The sequence below is a fragment of the Salvelinus sp. IW2-2015 genome, linkage group LG12 (genome assembly GCF_002910315.2).
Source record: "Salvelinus sp. IW2-2015 linkage group LG12, ASM291031v2, whole genome shotgun sequence".
Taxonomy (NCBI): Eukaryota; Metazoa; Chordata; class Actinopteri; order Salmoniformes; family Salmonidae; genus Salvelinus; species Salvelinus sp. IW2-2015.
Genome location: NC_036852.1, coordinates 6,843,704 through 6,865,782, shown reverse-complemented (window position 1 = coordinate 6,865,782; position 22,079 = coordinate 6,843,704). Strand labels below are relative to the sequence as shown.

The window sequence follows — 22,079 nt, the reverse complement described above, 5'->3', positions numbered from 1 at the left end:
GAGATCTAAAGTGTTGTAAATCAACAATATTGTTCATGATTACACACCTGCAGTTTGAGCAGCTGTTACAGTTCCTAGGGCACTCCCAGCAGGGATGCCATTTCCGTGGAGATTAATCAAAGGGCTAATCACGGCTCTAGCATAATCACACCTGTAGCACTGCTCTGTTGGCAGAGTGATTGGGACTTGAGAGAGGGTAGCTAGCCTGAGGAATGCACTAATCAGAATCATTTGAATAGCATCTGACACCAGGCAATAAACACCCTTCATCACTAAAAGTGGAGCTTAGTGTTCGCAAAATAGGAAACGTCCAACTGAGAGGCTATTACATATTATTTTCTTCAACCCAAGTTGCATTATTAGGTGGAGAAAAACAGGGCACAAGAAGACTTTTTCAAATTCAACCTCTGCGTTCAGAATGATCGAAATGTTCAGGGTAAAATCCAAAATGTCAAGAATATTTTTTAACTTAGACTTGGGTCTTATCCGTATCGTGCACTCAGAAATGTCTGTGCTTTGAGGTGGTGAGACTCAAAAGGTCATGTGACTCAAAAGCAGTGGCTCCCTTTGAACACCACCTCTCACTACCGCCCTTCTCTCAGGTGGAACGTAGTAGGGATCCAGGGCTCTCTGATGTGTTACTTCACAGAGCCCATCTACTTCTCCAGCATCATCCTGGGCAGCTTGTACCACGCAGACCACCTCTCCAGAGCCATGTACCAGAGGATCGCTGACATTGAGGACCTGCCTCAGACGTTCAACCTCAACCGGCCACTTCTGAGCGGTAAGGGGTCTGGCTGTCGTCCTACTCATCCCACATCCTGCTCCCACTTAGTTTATGTCAGACAACAGCCCCTGGATTGTCCTGAAAACCACACAGTACCAATCAAAAGATTGGACGCACCTACTAGTTCAAGGGTTTTTCTTTATTTGTTCTATTTTCTACATTGTAGAATAATAGTGAAGACATCAAACCTATGAAAGAACACATATGGAATCATATAGCCCTTACACTGCCTGGAGGTGTNAGTACCAGTCAAAAGTTTTGGACACACCTACTCATTCAAGGGTTTTTCTTTATTTGTACTATTTTCTACATTGTAGAATAATAGTGAAGACATCAAAACTATGAAATAACACACATGGGATCATATAGCCCTGGTCATTGTCCTGTTGAAAAACAAATGATAGTCGCTCTAAGCGCAAACCAGATGGGATGGCATATTGCTGCAGAATGCTGTGGTAGCCATGCTGGTTAAGTCTGCCTTGAATTCTAAATAAATCGCTGACTGTGTCACCAGCAAAGCACCCCCACACAATCATATCTCCTCCATGGTTCATGGTGGGAACCACACATGCGAAGATCATCCGTTCACCTACTCTGTGTCTCACAAAGACATGGCAGTAGGAAACAAAAATCTCAAATTTGGACTCATCAGACTAAAGGACAGATTTCCGCCTGTCTACTGTCCATTGCTTGTGTTTTTGGCCCAAGCAAGTCTCTTCTCCTTTAGTAGTGGTTTCTTTGCAGCAATTTGAACATGAAGGCCTTGATTCACACAGTCTCCTCTGAACAGTTGATGTTGAGATGTGTCTGTTACTTGAACTCTGTGAAGCATTTATGTGGGCTGCAATTTCTGAGGCTGGTAACTCTAATGAACTTATCCTCTGCAGCAGAGGTAACTCTGGGTCTTCCTTTCCTGTGGCGGTCCTCATGAGAGCCAGTTTCATCATAGCGCTTGATGGTTTTTGCAACTGCACTTGAAGAAACTTTCAAAGTTCTTGAAATGTTCCGCATTGACTGACCTTCATGTCTTAAATTATTGATGGACTGTTGTTTCTCTTTGCTTATTTAACCTGTTCTTTCCATAATATGGACTTGGTCTTTTACCAAATAGGGTTATCTTCTGTATACCACCCCTACCTTGTCACAACACAACTGATTGGCTCAAACACATTAAGAAGGAAAGAAATTCTACAAATTAACTTTTAACAAGGCACACCTGTTAATTGAAATGCATTCCAGGTGACTACTTTAAGAAGCTGGTTGAGAGAATGTCAAGAGTGTGCAAAGCTGTCATCAAGGCAAAGGGTGGCTACTTTGAAGAATCTCAAATATAAAATGACTACATTATTCCATGTGTGTTATTTCATAGTTTTGATGTCTTCACTATTATTCTACAATGTAGAAAATAGTAAAAAATTWAGAAAAACCCTTGAATGAGTAGGTGTTTCCAAACTTTTGAATGGTACTGTATATCTCACAAAGGAATCWTTTTATGTCACTTTCTCTTCCCTGCAGGAATAAGCAACACAGAAGCACGGCAACCGGGTAAAGCTCCTAACTTCAGTGTGAACTGGGCTGTGGGAGACCAGGGGTTAGAGGTTATCAACGCGATGACAGGCAAGGACGACTTGGGACGGCCCTCGAGGCTCTGCAAGCACGCCCTTTACAGCCGCTGGGTGCGCCTATACTGCAAGGTAGGATACTTATTAACCCGCACAACACCTTATATACTCTCAGGTGGCTGTTGCTATGCGTGGCTGGGTAGTTGAGACTTATTATGTTCCAAGAACTCAATTTAAAAGGTTTGACATCGTGTTTGTTCACTTGATTGTTGAATCATTTCTTACCGTGTTTTATTCTTGTCCAATTAAAACCTCGCTCTTCCGGCCTTTAGCTTTCACAGACTCTGAGAATCAAAGGTGCCAAACCCAGCTTGTACCATGACGCCAAACAGGCAGCGATGGAGTACCATGCTGCCAAGCAGACTCTGACCAAGGAATTCCACAAGGCAGGACTGGGCGCCTGGGTCAAGAAGCCTATCGAACAGGACCAGTTCTCACTCCAGTCCTGAGTGGATTGTTTTCATCGAAAGAGAATGACTATGTTGTTCTAAAATGTGTATGGTTGTTGTCACGGGAGGAAGAGGAGGCTCAGATGAAGATACTACCCCTACCAGCTGTTTAGACTTGATTTGTTCTGTGTTTTGGATGATGCTCAGCCAACCCTTGTTCCCTCTCCTGATCACTCCACTTTTGACCGTAAGACATTGAATTTGGTTGAATTTGGTCCGATTGTTTCTCCTCAACGAATCGCTGTAAAGGCTTGTTCTCCGTTATTGTCCGCGTCAACCGAATGATTGTTGTTGACGTTTTGTTAGTTTAATGATGTTTATTCCACTTACACTAGTAACCTAACACGTGACATACGACAGCTGTACAACTGGAAACCTGGGATTTTTTAAACGGATTTTGTTGATACATTTTATAAATCAGTACATGCAAAAATCGACTGAAATCAGTTGGCTATCTACAGACAAACCTTGTCTACACTCACTGTATGATTATGCCAAATATATAGAAAGCGTTCAAGCTCACCTCCCAGTAGTGGTCATAACAATAACTATTTTGCTGTCTTCTTCCTAAGTATTAGTGGTGTGCCCGTGCCTCTTGTCTTGAAGGCTGATGTCCTCTCTTGCACTTTTCATGTGCAGTCTTTTCTTTGTTTCTGCTGTGAGATATAAAGCATTGCACTGTCTGAGGACGATATGTTTGTTTGTTCTTGAATAGTCATAGATACGTGTGCTTTTTGATTCCGAAAATTTGATTGAGAATGCTTTCTATGCTGATAATGACATGTTTTATCTAAGTCTATCTGAAGTAGGCCTAATTAACTTATGAAAAAGATTTGATTAATTTTTCCCTTTACAGTGAATGACATAAATTATACTAAAGTACATATGGCCTTTGAAACGTACATTTCTTTGGAAAGATATTCTTGCAGGATGGCTCACACTCTTGTGGTTGCCAGACAGATGCAGTGGACTTTATGTACTGCTTTCTATTTGAACACACAGACAACATTTTGCTATCATCATGTACCATTTGTTGGGAGCTTGACAAAAAAAAACGACAGAAATAATTTTAGCTTATATTTAGCCATGAGTGTTGAGGTGACTTGAGCTAATTTTCCTTGTCTGTCATCATAAGCCTTCTTACCTCACCAAAGATGATTTCTATTTGCTTTTTGTTTCTTTAATGTGTAATATTTGTTTGTACAAAGGTTCTGGTCACTTCATTTTGATTACTGTGTTTTATACTGCTCAATGTCATCTCTTTGGACTATTTATTTTTAAATGAATTGAAATGGATCTCTGTGTTAATGTAGCAATTTAAAAGTATGAAACTGTAGATMATTTTTGACCTGTTCTGTGTCATTTTTAACCATTAACATCTTACCAAAAAAAGATAATATACCCAAACTGTATTTCTAACAGGCTCGGAAATGTTCATGTACAGTACTTTATCCTAGTATACTCATTGGAATCGGACTTCTCTCGTGAATAAGCCCATTTTGTCATTTTCCCCCTTCTGTGTTGTCACACTTCTCATCCGCACTTGGCATGTTTTCTTATTTGTTTATTTTAAAAAGAGTTGTAAGAATCCACAAGAATCAAGGCAATTGCAGTTTTTGAAAGGGGACCTAGCACAACTTGTGATGTTTAAAAAAACACATTTTTTGAACTGCATCAGTAGTGAATGGCTGGTTAACCGTTGTGAATAACTTTTGATCACTCCGTCCCAACCTTTGGGTGTTCTGAGGGGTCTGCTCTACCTATGTTTGCTTTCTCTGACCAAGTTGTGAGCGTTGACTGTGAACTTTGACCGGGTCTTTTGCCGTCCTGTAATGGTCCATGCACCGTTTGATTGATGTGCCCAGTCCACTGTAGTCTCTAGAATAAGGGCCCTAATGCATGAGCTCTCGCTATAAAGCATGAGGAAAAAATTGAATAAAACAAACCAGATAAACAAAAATCATACATGTCGAAAATGAGAAAATACCTATAAATGAGAAATATAATAAATGGTAACATAGGTAGATGTTGTATATAGTTGTCTTTCTTCATTTCATACACTATTTGCTGCCGAGTTCACTGCATTAAGTAATGTCTAATTTTATACACAAAGCAATTATATTGACAATACAATATTTTAAGAAAAATGTGACAGAAATGTATGAAAAGTAAAAAGTGTCACTATGATGATTTTATAGAAAATAGCGTAATAGCAATGATGTTAACACAATGCTAGGCAGCTGCTCTGTTTGCATTAATGTAACTGTCCAGTGAAAATCAAAATTTTAAAAGCTTATATTCTGTTTACTCATACCCAAATAATGTTGTTGACTCGTCCTTTTCTTGTAGTTGTGGACAAATAATACATTMGAGAAAACCCACTCAGTTAAACCCCATCTCAAAAAATGCTTGATATTTGCTTGTAGAATGACATCCTCCTCCTTGGCCAGGACAGGTCTTTCTGTGATTGGTCCAGCAGCTTTTTCCTTTTCCCCCCCAAATTCTCTGGTGGGGAGAAGGAGTCTAAGGGAGACAGGCTCATGAGGGCGCACAAGCAGCTGGTGTTAACAAACAGAACAAACACCTATATAACAACTATCAAGCCAGTCACTTCTATTTCAAATGTTGTAGTTTGTAAGAGTTGGCCTGCTGGCTGTTTAGAAGCAGTAAGCTAGCATGCTAACATTAGCTATCGAGATTAACTTAGCTAGCTGGCTAGCCAACAAGAAAGCAAGCAAAAGTAGATCCTCCACACAACAACCATCTCACCGTTCCCTTCTATTTTAAATCCTGTGGTTTGTAACTAAAAGTTGGATGTCAAGAGGAAACCTAGTTTGCTGTGATTGACTGATATATGTAGCAGCAGTTAGCTAGCTAACTTGCAGTAGCGCCTAGAAACCACAAACAAAAATACAGGAATAGTGACAAAGCAATGGACAGACAATGGACAACACACACTTGTAAAATAATCAGTCTGCATTAATTGCTGTTATAGTAAAATTCCCTAGGAGTTCCATCATGTTTCCAAATCTTGAACATCCATACTAGCTATTTGCTAGGCTGTGTGCAGCCCTGCCCCATGTGGAGTTGGTAGCTAATTTTTATATCCAAGTGTATGCTTCCCCCCCCAAACCCCTCTGTTGTTTCCACTCAGGCCAAGCAGGGACACATAGAAAATCAGCTTTTTAACATCCTTAATTATCATTTTTTGGAATGACATCTATTTCATTCATATTTTAATTAAAGGTAGACTCAGCGATATGACATAGATGCAGAAAGTAAAGAGCATAGTGGGTCAATTTCTGCAACAACTAAGAGCATTGAAGCGCGAGGCTCAATTTCTCTGCTGTTTTGGTCCTGTGGCTACCACGCTGTACAGTGTACAAGCACAGATACTGTGTGAGAGCGAAGTGTTGCATCTCGCTCATCTCAATATCTCCAGTGCTGCTCGTGGCAACGTCATTTCACTGAGTCTACCTTTAATTTTAGGTAAATATTTCATATAAATCTGGAACGCAGGACAGAGACTTTAAATGTTATCTGGACAATCCCTAACACTATCTCCACATGAGGTGGTGCAGGGATGTTACTTTGTGTCATATCAGCCTCTTGCACCTGTGCTACATGAGAGTCAGATCATCTCTGCATGGATTACCTGTCCTTTCTGCCTCCACAGGGAGCAAAACAAACAGAAAATAGAGCGAGAGAGACCTTCTCAATAATCAGGCTGTTTCCATGCCAATTCCAATTGTTGACACCTTTCAAAATTTTTGGACCAAATACCAACAAAAAAAATGTTTAATGGCAAATATGTTTTTTTTGCCCATTACAGGTAATAAATTCATGAAAATTGACAAATGAAAGAATGATGCTGGAAAGTGGCTGTGTGTCAAGGGGAAGTGGGATTAGTGGAGAGAGCTCCTCATGCTTTCCCCACTTTCATCTTTTACCTGCAAATTATGTTTCAGGAAGTTAAGTCTCTAAAAGGTGAAAATAAAACGGTTCTCCCTCCATGACCTTGACAGATGTGGCTGCTGGGAGATTTGTTGTAGCCCTCTCCTGTCTATTTCAGTTCATAGTATTGTAGAGACAATTCTCCAAAGTCCAAAACGATACATCAAGTTATATTATTGTAAAAGACAATGCTCTTAAGTTAACAAATGTAAATATACAGTATTATTTGGTAGTAGAATACAGTCAAAATGGAAATGACTTTCTTGGCTTTCCAATAATATTGTGTCTATTAAATTGCATGACATTTATAATACAACATGGATATAGACTTACGTTCATATAGCTTCAAYATATTTTTGTTATACCTTGTGTACACTTTTGTAACATCCTCCCCCCCTTTTTATTTCCCACCTCCTGACTTGGATACAGTAGTGGTCCATCCTTTTGGACATATTTTCATTTGTCACAGCTCATTTGCCCTGACAATGACAATCAACCTCCATTACCCACCTAATGGAGCGGTGGACCCAACGTACATCCAGTACTAGTCCTTAACAGATGGTAAGGATACAGACAGAACTCTACATCAGCAGTGTTTATCCTCCCCTCCTAGCCCCAGCCCCATGCACTGCAAATTAAGACTAAACTTGAGTTCCTAACAACATTCAGTTCCTATAGTAACATTCCTAAAAGCAGAAGGACATCCTCACCAGCTGTATACCACCCACCCTATAACCATGCTGCTGTGTTGGCCTAATGTTCATTTTGGGAGCATCTCATTCTCAACCCCAAATAGTGGCGATATAATGCTGACTTCTATACAGTACATTGGTCCAATTGGTCAGCAAAAGAGAAAGCTACAACAGAATGAACCAGTGTGCCATGCAAATAGCCTTAGAATAGATATCAGACGGCACATTACACGTTGCTTAGTTGTTTATTTCATAGAATAAGTCTCCGGAGACTTGAAGAACCGCAGAACAGAAGCTAATGCCAGGCTTTCTGCTGAGGCTGCAGAAGGAAACACATTTCTGCCATCAGGCCACATGAAACAGATGCTACAAAACTGTTTCATTTAAAATACAAGGACAGCATTAAAACCTCTTTACATTAATTAATTTACACAAACTGAAGATAGGCGACTTGCGTTAGAAACAATAAACTACAATAAAAAACCTGCAACATTTTTTAAAAGATTATACAATCCCCAAGTACGTTTTTTTTTGTTTTTTTTACAAAGAAGGATGCCAAATTCTACGTTGCAGAGCTGACCTTGGCATGAGGTGATGTGAATGTCAGCTCTTGGCATTTGCAATCAGGTGGCAATTGTTTGGAGACATTACGTGGCATTTAACCAAATTTCAGATAACAACATGAGGTTAATTAACTAGTTCTTTGCCAGATATCTTACACTTTTAGAAGTGTCAAAGTAAATATTTAATGAGACATTGTTTTCCTCGAAATTGGAAGACATTTATTTATATGGGCCAATGTCTTCTTATATGGCTGTTGGTAATGGTGGCTATCCAATATCCAGTATCCACTTCGCTCACAGGGATCATTCTATAGGGACCACCCATCTACCATGAATCATTCATCTAAGGATGCGTTTACACAGGCAGCCCAATTCGGATCTAATTCAGATTCGTTTTGACTAATTTGTCTGTTGATCAATCAGATCAGCTCGGTTCTATTCCAGCAATATCATAATTGGGCTGCCTGTGTAAACACAGCCTTATGTCAACAGGAGTCACACTAGTTCAAGGCTTAAATTTCCATTCAAATGTTCTGCTTGGTGGACTTGATGTACAGTATGTGGAGACAGTGAGTAGCCACCTCTTCAGACAGTTCTATTCCAACATGGTATAGGGAAGGAATGACCTTTCCTTATTTTTTTTTATTTGTACCTTTATTTAACTAGGCAAGTCAGTTAAGAACAAATTCTTATTTTCAATGACAGCCTAGATACAGTGGGTTAACTGCCTTGTTCAGGGGCAGAACAACAGATTTGGAATTTAAATTTTTACCTTGTCAGCTTGGGGATTTGATCTTGCAACCTTTCGGTTACTAGTCCAATGCTCTAACCACTAGGCTGAACAGGTATGAACTCCAGTCTTTTTTCCACAGGGAGGCAGGTGATGCCTAGAATGAATAAGGCCTACAGAAATGTTCTAGCTGAATGTGAAAGCCTGACAGCTTTCACACGTACTCTAGGGATAACATATGGGATTTCTTAGATGGTTCAGCTATATCCAATAGTCTCAAGTGGTTGTTTACTGTATCTGACCACTGTTTTTTTCATCACCACATTGGCCAATAAGGGAGACATCAGGTAATGTACAATATTCACACTTTTCTGCCTGGTCAAAAGCCTGAAAAGAAGCAGACAGAGTAATTAAAAAACAGACCCTCTATTTATTCACGAGTATACTGTATGGGTGATAGTGAGGCGGCTAAGATTTGCATTTTGACCTTCTTGAGACAATTACAGGTTTGCCCTTTCTCCAGTGTGGCTGTCCAGTGACAGGAGAAAGACATCAAATGCCACCAGCTTGCACCAGCTCGTGTGTAAGAGGTTGACAGATATCCTTTTAGTCTCTTTCTTACTGACAATATTATCTTAGGGCAGAGTGATTTTCAAATGTCCATACTGTGTTTTAGTCTATGAAATGAAGGGTAAAATTCATACCTAGAAGTCAGTGGAGGCTGCTGAGGGGAGGACGACTCATAATAATGGCTGGAAAGGAGCGAATGGAATGGCATCAAACCATGTGTTTGAACAAAAATATAAATGCAACATGTAAGTGTTGGTACCATATTTCATGAGCTGAAATAAAAGATCCCAGAAATGTTCCATACGCACAAAAGCTTATTTCTCTCAAATCGTGTGCACAAATTCGTTTGCATCCCTGTTAGTGAGCATTTCTCCTTTGCCAAGATAATCCATTCAACTGACAGGTGTGACATATCAAGAAGCTGATTAAACAGCATGATCATTACACAAGTGCACCTTGTGCCGGGGACAATAAAAGGCCACTTTAAAATGTGCGGTTTTGTCACACATCACCATGCCACAAATGTCTCAAGTTTTGAGGAAGTGTGCAATTGGCATGCTGACTGCAGGAATGTCCACTAGAGCTGTTGCCAGATACAGTACATTCGCAAAGTATTTGACTTGTTCCACATTTTGTTAGGTTACAGCCTTATTCTAAAATGGATTAAATAGTTTTCCCCCCTCATCAATCTACACACAGTAAGCCATAATGACAAAATCTAAAACGTTTTTTTTATTTTTTAAATGTAGCAAATTTCAGCAAAATATTCAGACCCTTTACTCAGTACTTTGTTGGAGCACCTTTGGCAGCGATTACAGCCTCAAGTCTTTTTGGGTATGACGCTACAAGCTTGGCACACCTGCATTTGGGGAGTTTCTCCCATTTTTCTCTGAAGATCCTCTCAAACACTGTCAGGTTGGATGGGGAGCATCGGTGCACAGCTATTTTCATGTCTCTCCAGAGATGTTAGATCGGGTTCAAGTCCAGGCTCTGGCTGGGCCACTCAAGGACATTCAGAGACTTGTCCCGAAGCCACTCCTGCATTGTCTTGGCTGTGTGCTTTGGGTCGTTGTCCTGTTGGAAGGTGAACCTTCGCCACAATCTGAGGTACTCGGGAGCAGGTTTTCATCAAGGATCTCTCTATACTTTGATCCGTTTCTTGTTTCTTGTTTCTCATGGTCTGAGAGTCTTTAGGTGCCTGCTGTCATGTGGCTTTTACTGAGGAGTGGCTTCCATCTGGCCATGCTACCAAAAAGGCTTGATTGGTGGAGTGTTGCAGAGATCATTGTCCGTCTGGAAGGTTCCTCTATCTCCACAGAGGAACTCTGGAGCTCTGTCAGAGTGACCATCAGGTTCTTGGTCACCTCCCTGACCAAGGCCCTTCTCTCCCGATTGCTCAGTTTGGCCGGGCTGCCAGCTCTAGGAAGAGTCTTGATGGTTCCAAACTTCTTCCATTCAAGAATGATTGAGGCCACTGTGTTCTTGGGAACCTTCAATGCTGCAGACATTTTTTGGTACCCTTCCCCAGAACTTTGCCTTGACACAATCCTATCTCGGAGCTCTACGGACAATTCCTTCGACCTCATTGCTTGGTTTTTGCTCTGACATGCACTGTCAACTGTGGGACCATATATAGGCAGTTGTGTGCCTTTCCAAATCATGTCCAATCAATTAAATTGACCACAGGTGGACTCCAATCAAGTTGTAGAAACATCTCAAGGATGATCAATGGAAACAGGATGCACCTGAGCTCAATTTCGAGTCTCATAGCAAAGGGTCTGAATACTTATGTAAATAAGGTATTTCAGTTTTTAAAAAGTATAAATTTGCTAACATTTCTAAAAACCGGTTTTTGCTTTGTCATTATGGTGTGTAGATTCATGAGGGAAGAAATGTATTTAATCCATTTTAGAATAAGGCTGTAACGTAACAAAATGTGGAAAAGGGGAAGGAGTCTGAATACTTTCCTAATGCACTGTAATTGAATGTTAAATTCTCTACCATAAGCCTCCAACGTYGTTTTAGAGAATTTGGCAGTACGTCCAACCGACCTCACAACCACAGACCACGTGTATGGCGTTGTGTGAGTGAGTGGTTTGCTGATGTCAATGTTGTGAACAGAGTGCCCCATGGCTGTGGTGGGGTTATGGTATGAGCAGGCATAAACTACGGACAACGAACACAATTGCATTTTATTGATGGCAATTTGAAGGCAGAGATAGCATGACAAGATCCTGAGGCCCATTGTCTTGCCGTTCACCCGTCGCCATCACCTGATGTTTCAGCATGATAATACACTGCCTCATTTCTCAAGGATCTGTACACAATTCCTGAAAGCTGAAAATGTCACAGTTCTTTCACGACCTGCATACTCACCAGATATGTCATCGATTGAGCATGTTTGGGATGCTCTGGATCGACGTGTACGACAGTGTGTTCCAGTTCCCGCAACTATCCACCAATTCGCACAGCCATTGAAGAGGAGTGGGACAACATTCCATAGGCCACAGTCAACAGCCTGATCAACTTTATGCGAAGGAGATGTGTCATGCTGCCGAGGAAAATAGTGGTCACACCAGATACTGACTGGTTTTCTTATCCACACCCCTACCTTTTTTAAAGGTATCTGTGATCAACAGATGCATATCTGTATTACCACTCATGTGAAATCCATAGATTAGGGCCTAATGAATTTATTTCAATTTACTGATTTCCATTTGATACCATTCCAATAATACCGCTCCAGCCATTACCACAAACACTTCCTGCACAATTAAGGTGCCACCAACCTCCTGTGCAGACGTTCATGATACACTGGTGTCATTTTGAGATGAGGTTATTTTGAGATTTATAGCAGATAGCTATATTCAACTGAAGCAAGTTTGACATATTATGAAACATAATTCCCAAAGTAAACTCAGCAAAAAAAGAAACGTCCCTCTTTCAGGACCCAGTCTTTCAAAGATAATTCGTAAAAATCCAAATAGATCTTCATTGTAAAGGGTTTAAATACTGTTTCCCATGCTTGTTCAATGAACCATAAACAATGAATGAACATGCACTTGTGGAACAGTCGTCAAGACACTAACAGCTTATAGACGGTAGGCAATTAAGGTCACAGTTATGAAAACTTGGGATACTAAAGAGGCCTTTCTACTGACTCTGAATAACACCAAAAGAAAGATGCCCAGGGTCCCTGCTCATCTGCGTGAACGTGCCTTAGGCATGCTGCAAGGAGGCATGATGACTGTAGATGTGGACAGGGCAATAAATTGCAATGTCCGCACTGTGAGATGCCTAAGACAGGGAGACAGGGCAGACAGCTGATCGTCCGTCGCAGTGGCAGACCACGTGTAATAACACCTGCACAGGATCGGTACATCTGAACATCACACCTGCGAGACAGGTACAGGATGGCAACAACAACTGCCAAAGTTACACCAGGAAGGCACAATCCCTCCATCAGTGCTCAGACTGTCCGCAATAGGCTGAGAGAGGCTGGACTGAGGGCCTGTAGGCCTGTTGTAAGGCAGGTCCTCACCAGACAYCACAGGCAACAACGTCGCCTATGAGCACAAACCCACCGTCTCTGGACCAGACAGGATTGACAAAAAGTGCTCTTCACTGACGAGTCGCGGTTTTGTCTCACCAGGGGTGATGGTCAGATTTGCGTTTATTGTTGAAGGAATGAGCGTTACACCGAGGCCTGTACTCTGGAGCGGGATCAATTTGGAGGGGGAGGGTCCGTCATGGTCTGGGGCGGTGTGTCACAGTATCATCGGACTGAGCTTGTTGTCATTGCAGGCAATCTCAATGCTGTGCGTTACAGGGAAGACATCCTCCTCCCTCATGTGGTACCCATCTTACAGGCTCATCCTGACATGACCCTCCAGCATGACAATGCCACCATACTGCTCATTCTGTGCGTGATTTTGTGCAAGACAGGAATGTCAGTGTTCTGCCATTGCCAGCGAAGAGCCCAAATCTCAATCCCATTGAGCATGTCTGGGACCTGTTGGATCGGAGGGTGAGGGCTAGGGCCATTCCCCCCAGAAATGTCCGGGAACTTGCAGGTGCCTTGGTGGAAGAGTGGGGTAACATCTCACAGCAAGAACTGGCAAATCTGGTGCAGTCCATGAGGAGATGCACTGCAGTACTTAATGCAGCTGGTGGCCACACCAGATACTGATGTTACTTTTGATTTTGATCCCCCCCTTGTTCAGGGACACATTATTCCATTTCTGTTAGTCACAGGTCTGTGGAACTTGTTCAGTTTATTTCTCAGTTGTTGAATCTTGTTATGTTCATATAAATATTTACACATGTTAAGTTTGCTGAAAATAAACGCAGTTGACAGTGAGAGGACGTTTATTTTTTTGCTGAGTTTATTATGTTATATTCGACATCAGTAATTACCTGCGCAGCGTGACTGCAATTAAACGATATGGAACATATTTTTAAGGTTGCTTTGTTACGTTAGTGGAACGCAGAAACCAAACTCGCCCATGTCTGAGAAAAATCTAGATTCACCAATCAAAATCCTACATGAACTATCCCCTACATTTTGCTTTGTCTTATTGGTTGAAACGGACCACAATCGTTCCTATTTTACTTCCGCGCTGTTTGTTTGAAATTTGTAAACTGACATTTCTGGAGAAACCAATCATCACATACATGGTGAATATGTTAAGTCCAAACGTTATTGTAGGAAAGGAGTATTCAGAATGTTTTATGAATTATATATTTTGTTTTGTGAAACATGCAATACTTGGCTAACTAGCTAGCAACGTAGATTGCTAGCTAACAGTAGATAGCTAACCTAAGTTATGTGTTCAACGTCCCCGCTATCTCAGCTAGCTAGTAAACTAACCTATTTTCACCCCTGCAGGTGGAGAAGAGATGGAACAGGTATTACAACTATGTTTGTGTGTTGTCATGGTGGTCTCAAAGGGGGACCAAGTAATTTGATAACCCCATATAACGTTAGGTGTTGACTGGGGGAGGGTACACACTGTCACACACCGACAGCCTCCTGTCAAATAGAAGATGGAACAAGAGGAACGCTTAGAATGTATTTATCTCATCAGGAACATGGTGGTGTGTATAGCCTAAAGTGTATAACATACTGAGGAGAGTCAGCGTTAGCCAGAGAGGAGATGGATAGGAAGAACACAAAAGCTGTGTTTCATTCAAGAGACAAGACATATGTGTTTCTGTGGACCTACAGCCAGTTTCAGGTAGAGCAGAGCTCATATATTATGCGTTGTATGCATAAAAAAAATCCTACATCCTTTGTGTGTTGTTTTGTAATGGACCGTGTGATGTGGTGGTTTTGCTGTGTGTTTGGACCTAGCAGCAGGAGCAGACAGAGTGGGATGCTGTGAACAGACTCCTCCAGCACCATGGGTTCAAGCCGGTTCACTTTGCTGATCCCGTCGAGAATAAGAACCTTGCAGGTAATGGTTTAGTATGTTTTTGTATTATCTTCTTGTTGTAACATTCTGAACTGTCATATCTTAGCTAAATGTCTTAACTCACTTCTTGGATCATGTTGAACAAGTATATAAGGAGGAGTGTTAATGCTTTAGACCGCTCAACATGCTACTGTCTGTCTTGTGTTTCTGTGTGTGCAAATTATTTAATAATTATTGGCTCTGGGTGTGCATTGTCTCGTCTAAGTTAATACTCAAACTCACCCCTCTGTGATGAGCCTTTTCCCAAAGGGAAACCATTCGGTGCACGCATTGCTCATGTTCTGCTTATTGGCTCTTCTATTTCCAGTAGGCTGCCAGCCAGGGTCTGAATGTTTCTGGCTACTTTTCTCAATGTTATTTAGTGAGGCACTGGTCATGGTACCCAAACAATATAGGCCTATAAGTTAAAAGAACTAGAAGAAAAATGGACAATAAGTTATTCTACCTTAATGTGTGTCATCTTGCTCATAGACTTGGTTCTTCTGGAGAAGAAGTCGGCCTGTGACATCAGGACTATGCTGCGGACGATGCTTACAGACTCGGAGAGGAGACAGACCTTGATTCAGGAGCTCATCCAGTCCAACAACCAACTTAAGTAAATAGTTATATACAGTTGAAGTCGGAAGTTTACATACACCTTAGCCAAATACATTTAAACTCAGTTTTTTCACAATTCCTGACATTTAATCCTAGTAAAAATTCCCTGTCTTAGGTCAGTTAGGATCACCACTTTATTTTAAGAATGTGAAATGTTAGAATAATAGTAGAGAGAATAATTTATTCCAGCTTTTATTTCTTTCCTCACATTCCCAATGGGTCAGAAGTTTACATACACTCAATTAGTATTTGGTAGCATTGCCTTTGAATTAGTAACTTGGATCAAACGTTTCGGGTAGCCTTCCACAAGCTTTCCACAATAAGTTGGGTGAATTTTTGCCCATTCCTCCTGACAGAGCTGGTGTAACTGAGTCAGGTTTGTAGGCCTCCTTGCTCGCACACGCTTTTTCAGTTCTGCCCACAAATTTTCTATAGGATTGAGGTCAGGGCTTTGTGTTGTCCTTAAGCCATTTTGCCACAACTTTGGAAATATGCTTGGGGTCATTGTCCATTTGGAAGACCGATTTGCGACCAAGCTTTAACTTCCTGACTGATGTCTTGAGATGTTGCTTCAATATATCCACATAATTTTCCTACCTCATGATGCCATCTATTTTGTGAAGTGCGCCAGTCCCTCCTGTAGCAAAGCACCCCCGCAACATGATGCTGCCACCCCTGTGCTTCACGGTTGGGATGGTGTTCTTCGGCTTGCAAGCATCCCCCTTTTTCCTCCAAACATAACGATGGTCATTATGGCCAAACAGTTCTATTTTTGTTTCATCAGAGCAGAGGACATTTCTCCAAAAAGTAMGATCTTTGTCCCCATGTGCAGTTGCAACCTGTAGTCTGGCTTTTTTATGGCGGTTTTGGAGCAGTGACTTCTTCCTTGCTGAGCAGCCTTTCAGGTTATGTCGATATAGGACTCGTTTTACTGTGGATATAGATACTTTCGTACCTGTTTCCTCCAGCATCTTCACAAGGTCCTTTGCTGCTGTTCTGGGATTGATTTGCACTTTTCACACCAAAGTACGTTCATCTCTAGGAGACAGAACACGTCTCCTTCCTGAGCGGTATGATGTCTGCGTGGTCCCATGGTGTTTATACGTGCGTACTATTGTTTGTACAGATGAACGTGGTACCTTCAGACGTTTGGAAATTGCTCCCAAGGATGAACCAGGCTTGTGGAGGTCTACAATTKTTTTTCTGAGGTCTTGGCTGATTTCTTTTGATTTTCCCAAACTTCTGACCCACTGGAATTGTGATACAGTGAATTATAAGTGAAATTATCTGTCTGTAAACAATTGTTGGAAAAATTACTTGTGTCATGCACAAAGTAGATGTCCTAACCAACTTGCCAAAACTATAGGTTGTTAACAAGAAATTTGTGGAGTGGTTGAAAAACTAGTTTTAATGACACCATCCTAAGTGTATGTAAACTTCCGACTTCAACCGTAGTTATAGAATTCATATTAAATAATTATATTTTTGATCATTTGAGACACTCATGGACATGCAGAACATTGCTTTTCCAGTATGTAGGAAATCTTACTTCTTGAAGCCTAATATTTTTGAACCCCCAATTCTTTGATCCTGTTTCTCACCTCTTTAAACATTCCTCCATCACCTTATATGATTATTAGAATAATCTCCATGTCAGAAATGTTTTTGGCAGGTCTGTGGTTCATCCATCTACCTAATAATGTAGATCCATGATAATTTTTCAGCCAGCTGTTGTCACACACTAGTCTTGGTGGACATGAGTAGTAAGCCTAATACAGTGAGACAGAGAGGGGTAAGAGGTAGACATGGGGCCGGCTTCCACCAGCTGCTCAGCCAGCAAGTGTTAACCATTGGGGCGTGACAGAGGGAGATCACCTAGCCTGAACATCAATCTATCACCATGTTAAGCCTGTATGTCAGAGACCCTCTATTTAGCCTGGATTTAATCTGAAATGGTATTTTTTCCCAAAACATCAGTTCGGATTCCAGGCTACCTCACTTTAGCTTCTCTCCTGGAAAGATAATTGATGGTTTTTGACTGTTTTTCTAGGACAGGTTATTGATATATCTGACGAATCAATATATGATTGAAAGTTGGATTTTATATTTCATATTGCCCAGGTGATCACTTGAATAATTATGTATATCCTCTTAACCATAATTTCCTGCGAAAGATCTTCTGTTTGATATGTACTTAACCCAATTAGTTCAATATGACCCTCTTCAATTTGTATTATCCAATTAAACAGGAGCGCGGCAGGTAGTTAGCGGTTAAGCGCGTTGGGCCAGTAACCGAAAAGTCGCTGGTTCAAATCCGGAGCTAACTAGGTGAAAAATCTGTCTGTGCCCTTGAGCAAGGCACTTCATCCTAATTGGTCCTGTAAGTCGCTCTGGATAAGAGCGTCTGCTAAATGACTAATGTAAATGTAGGATTACATAGAATTGAATGATCTTATTGTATATTCAAATGGACTATTATCTAGCATTTAGTAAGGGTTAATTGTGTGTCCCAAAGGAATAGTAGCAATGCTTCAGTGTGACATTTCTGTCTTTGTGTTGCTTTACAATTATTTGTATTGTATCATAATCCATTAGACCTGCCGGCTTTTAAGTAAAGTGTTACCGATGTTTGTTCCAGAGAGGAGGCTCAGCAGCACGTTAGCCGCGCTGCCCGTCAGTCCCAGAGGGTGTCCGAGTTGGAGGGAGTTCTGGACGGGGTGAAGAGCAAGCTGCAGGACCTGGAAGACAGTTACATTGGCAAGGCCGCGCAGCAGCACAGCAAAGTGCACCAACTTCAGCACGACAAGAGAGATGCACAGGTAGGTGGTGCCCTGGAAATAGCAAGGGCTGGTTTACCGGCAGACACAGATTAAGTTTAGTCCTGGACTAAAAAGCGCTTTCAATGAAGATTCTCTATTCACCATGCTTTTTAGTCCAGGTCGAGGCTTAATCTGTGTCTGGGGAACTGGCCACGATTACCTTTTTTCCCAACAGCACATGGTATCCCCTGATTATACTGTAACTTTCTTGTTTGTCTTTTCTTGTTGTTTTGTTTGCCTGCTCTGCCGCTAGTAGAAACGCTGCCAGGGCCTGGAGCAGAAGCTGTCTGAGGAGAAAGATGTGGCTTCCCAGCTGCAGCGGAAGCTCTACTTCACCGTGACAGAGGAAGAGAAGCGGGTTGCTAGGCAGAACCAGGTGTTTCAGCAGATCCACAAGAGATCAGCTCGGCCCAACTCACCAGTGGACCAACAGTAAGATAAACCGCTGCTGTCGTTAAGACCATAGATTAGGATTCATAATACAGCATTTTACCCTTGCTTTAACTAAATTATTACAGATTTATGGCTAGGAGGTTATAGGATTTCAAATGCCTTTCTTTTCTATCAGGGTGTTGGATGTAATTGACATCTATGAGGCCCAAATGGAACAGCTCCGCGATGATATCAAGTAAATATTGTATAGACAATCTTATTTTCAATGTCTTGCTTCATTTTTATGACAACGCCCTTTCTCACTGTAAGACTAAAGAAAAGTAGACGGATGTCACTAACCAACCTTTACTTCTTCCCTCAGGTCCCTCAAAGGAGAGTCTGGGGGATCACAAACATCTGACCAATCGCAGAGCAGCATGAGAAGCACCACCGGGGTCTCCCCCAATCACAAAGCTCTCCTGAAGGTGACTTCCTGTACTTTTCTAACACGATGAACACCAGAACTCTTCATGGTTCTGGATGACTTGTCTTGAACAGTGTAACGACTGTCCCTCTTCCCCACAGTCCRTGATCATGATTTTAGTTCCGAATCTTACTTCTCCCCAATAGTCCTATCAGGAACAGTTAAAGGACAGCAAAGCGCAGAGGGTGGAGCTTAGGAATGAAATTCAGCAGTTGAAGCAAGACTTGGACTCTAGGCCCACAGTGAAAGAGCTGAAGTCCTACAAAGAACAACTGAGACGCATGGACAAACTTATTCAACAGAATAACATGAGGTGGGAAAACATTACGCAACTGTCATTCTTCTTGGATACAATGAGCACCACAGCTTAACCTCACAGTTAACCCCTTCCTTACCTTAACCTAGTGCGCTGCCTGTCCTATTGGCAGTCATATCATCTCTTTTAACTCCACCACAGGTCTGCTCGGGAGTTTAAAGAAGAGGAGAGTGCTGCTCTGAGTAACCAGGAGGTGGCGAATGCAAGGGCCTTGGCTGCCAGACACGAGAAGGTACTCCGTTTATCTCCCCTTGTCTAAAGCGGGAGCGAGTATCAACTCACTTTACTTTGTTTTTGATTCAGACTTTGTTTTTGATTCAGACTTTGCTGGACTATTTGCCTTGCCTGACTTTCAGGTTCTGAATGACATCAGAGCGGTTTTGACTACTTCCGGGGCTCCACTGAGGCTCCATAGAGCGAGGCCATCAACCAGCCATCCGCTGTCCAACAGGGCCTCGGAGATGGTCGAGTTTGACGAACTCCTCTCCACTCTGGAGATGTGGGCTGAACAACTGGCGTCACTGAAGGTGAGAGCTGACTGACTGTCTATAAAGCGCATCTAACATGTATGCAGCCAGGTCCAATGGTCCAGTGTCAACTTGCCCTGTCACTGAAAGCCAGAGAGTTTAGGAGCTCTTCATATCTTCAACATCTCAGTTTTCTGTGATATGTATGGCTAGAATAGGCTACTTTAACCACGTCTGTTTACCATTGTCTCTAGTCCAGAGACCCATGTCTTTACTTGTCTCTCTCTCTCTGTGTGCTTAGGACCTGCACTGTGCCCTGAGTAAGTTGATGCTGAGACTGTTACCATGGCAGCCAGCAGGCGCTAATAGTCTTATGGAAAGTGTTCGAGTGGAGGACCTAATGCTATTGGTGGACACTCTGCTAGAGGAGACCAACTCTGGGGAGGATAAGGTTGGTAGTCCTGGTTTACAGCAGTAACCATGGAAATTACATCTCAACTTTAGATGAGGCAAAACATTATACCTCGGATCATTTCTCATGTACAATGTTTGTGATACAGCGATATTCTCAGAATTCTCCAATTATTTTTCTTAATAAAATAAAAAGTTACGTTATGTGTATTGGTGAAAGCTGAACTCTTTATGTGAAACTAACTCTAAMCAGGTGCTGAGGAGCCCCACTAAGAACACTCTCCAGTCCATGGTGTCCCACTTCCAGAAGCTGTTTGATATAACCTCCCTCAGCGGGGTGTATCCACGTATGAACGAGGTCTACACCAGGCTTGGGGAGATGACCAACGCTATGAGGAACCTGAGGGACATCCTGGCCCTGGGTAGGACTGTCTGTCTACAACTCATTTTAGCTATTCTACAGCACAATTAGGGAAAGGGGGATACCTAGTCAGTTGTACAACTGAATGCCTGAGTTAGTTCATACAAGGAAATCGTTCAATTGAAAAAAATTCATTAGGCCCTAATCTATGAATTTCACATGACTGGGAATATAGATATGCATCTGTTGGTCACAGATACCTTAACTGCGCATTGTACAGTGGCCTTTTATTGTCCCCAGCACAAGGTGCACCTGTGTAATGATCATGCTGTTTGATCAGCTTCTTGATATGCCACACCTGGATGGATTATCTTGGCAAAGGATAAATGCTCACTAACAGGGATGTAAACAAATGTGAGAGAAGCTTTTTGTGTGTATGGAACATGTCTGGGTTCTTATTTCAGCTCATGATACCAACACTTGACATGTTGCGTTTATATTTTTGTTCAGTGTACTTGGTTGAGGGATGTTATTCCTTTCCCACTTCAAAATGTAATTTCAGATGACAGAGCGCCCCCTAGCGAAGTGGTAAACCAGGTAGCCAGTCTAGTCAACTCCCCAGAGGCCACGGTTGGCCAAGAGCTCCACATCCTCCTGGGAACCAGTGATATTGACAGGTACCAGCAGCAATCACCAGAATGTGTTTTATTCTGTGTAACGTTGTCTTAATGTTATAAAATTAGCCTAATGCCTGGGGTTGAATATGTGCTCTTGTCAGTATTATTTTGAAGGTAAAGGAACATGAGGAGTTCTTCCCTGCATTCTACTTTTTGGTTCAGGAGCTGCTCCAGACTCTGGGTAAGGAGACTTTGCCATCCAATAATGCATTTGTTTGAAATCGCTTACTGATCATGTGGTTAAGTAAGTCTATTTTGGTTGATCTTTCAGATGTTGACTGTCTGGATGACATCATGCCCGTTCTGAGGTCACTAAAGTCAAGAGCAGAGTAACACTAGTGCTTTGTAATTATGTAACAATGCCTTTGTTTTGTGTATTTGCTGGAGTGATTTTATGGAGTTCTACTTTGATATGTAAATAAACCAGATTATTTAATACCTCTTCCAACAACAATATCTCTTCAATTTATTAGTACAGTGAAATAACGACATGTTACCGGTATGTATGACAAACGTTTTATTTTTTGGTGATATAAACCCTTCTCCACACCTAAGAACAAACCTCAGTTCATATGAGTTAAGAAAAAAGCTGTGTACAAAAAATATTGCAGAAAAATGCTTAAATTACACAGCCAAGTTATCCTTTGAGGGGGAAAATACGTCTGGCAATTATCACAATCATTCCACACACACGACATACTATTTTTAAGCCATAAGGCCCAAAGAGGTGTGGT

General features: G+C 41.6%; 2 protein-coding genes across 11 annotated transcripts in view; both read left to right on the top strand.

The window, feature by feature from the left end:
- LOC111970956 (double-stranded RNA-specific editase 1-like) overlaps window positions 1-4,891 on the top strand; it is a 62,871-nt gene extending 57,980 nt beyond the window's left edge. For all 5 annotated transcript variants that reach the window (XM_023997740.2, XM_023997739.2, XM_023997741.2 and 2 more), the window contains 3 exons: window positions 603-784; window positions 2,303-2,481; window positions 2,682-4,891. In XM_023997740.2, the coding sequence (XP_023853508.1) occupies window positions 603-784; window positions 2,303-2,481; window positions 2,682-2,858 (538 nt within the window). In that variant the 3' untranslated portion in view covers window positions 2,859-4,891. The remainder of the gene's footprint in view (window positions 1-602; window positions 785-2,302; window positions 2,482-2,681) is intronic.
- Window positions 4,892-13,940: 9,049 nt separating this feature from the next.
- LOC111970953 (centrosomal protein of 70 kDa-like) lies at window positions 13,941-21,776 on the top strand. 6 transcript variants are annotated; one of them, XM_023997733.2, is made up of 16 exons: window positions 13,942-14,044; window positions 14,256-14,275; window positions 14,724-14,823; window positions 15,313-15,436; window positions 18,077-18,257; window positions 18,514-18,689; window positions 18,826-18,885; window positions 19,012-19,114; window positions 19,260-19,426; window positions 19,571-19,661; window positions 19,786-19,956; window positions 20,198-20,347; window positions 20,561-20,729; window positions 21,231-21,345; window positions 21,447-21,526; window positions 21,617-21,776. In XM_023997733.2, exons 2-16 carry the CDS (start codon window positions 14,267-14,269, stop codon window positions 21,676-21,678), a joined length of 1,758 nt encoding a protein of 585 aa, XP_023853501.1. In that variant the 5' UTR covers window positions 13,942-14,044; window positions 14,256-14,266; the 3' UTR covers window positions 21,679-21,776. The 6 variants fall into 6 exon arrangements, with proteins under 6 accessions (XP_023853496.1, XP_023853501.1, XP_023853500.1 ...); XM_023997732.2 differs by having other exon boundaries at window positions 14,721-14,823; XM_023997728.2 differs by lacking the exon at window positions 14,256-14,275 and having other exon boundaries at window positions 13,941-14,044.
- The last annotated feature ends 303 nt before the right edge of the window (window positions 21,777-22,079 follow it).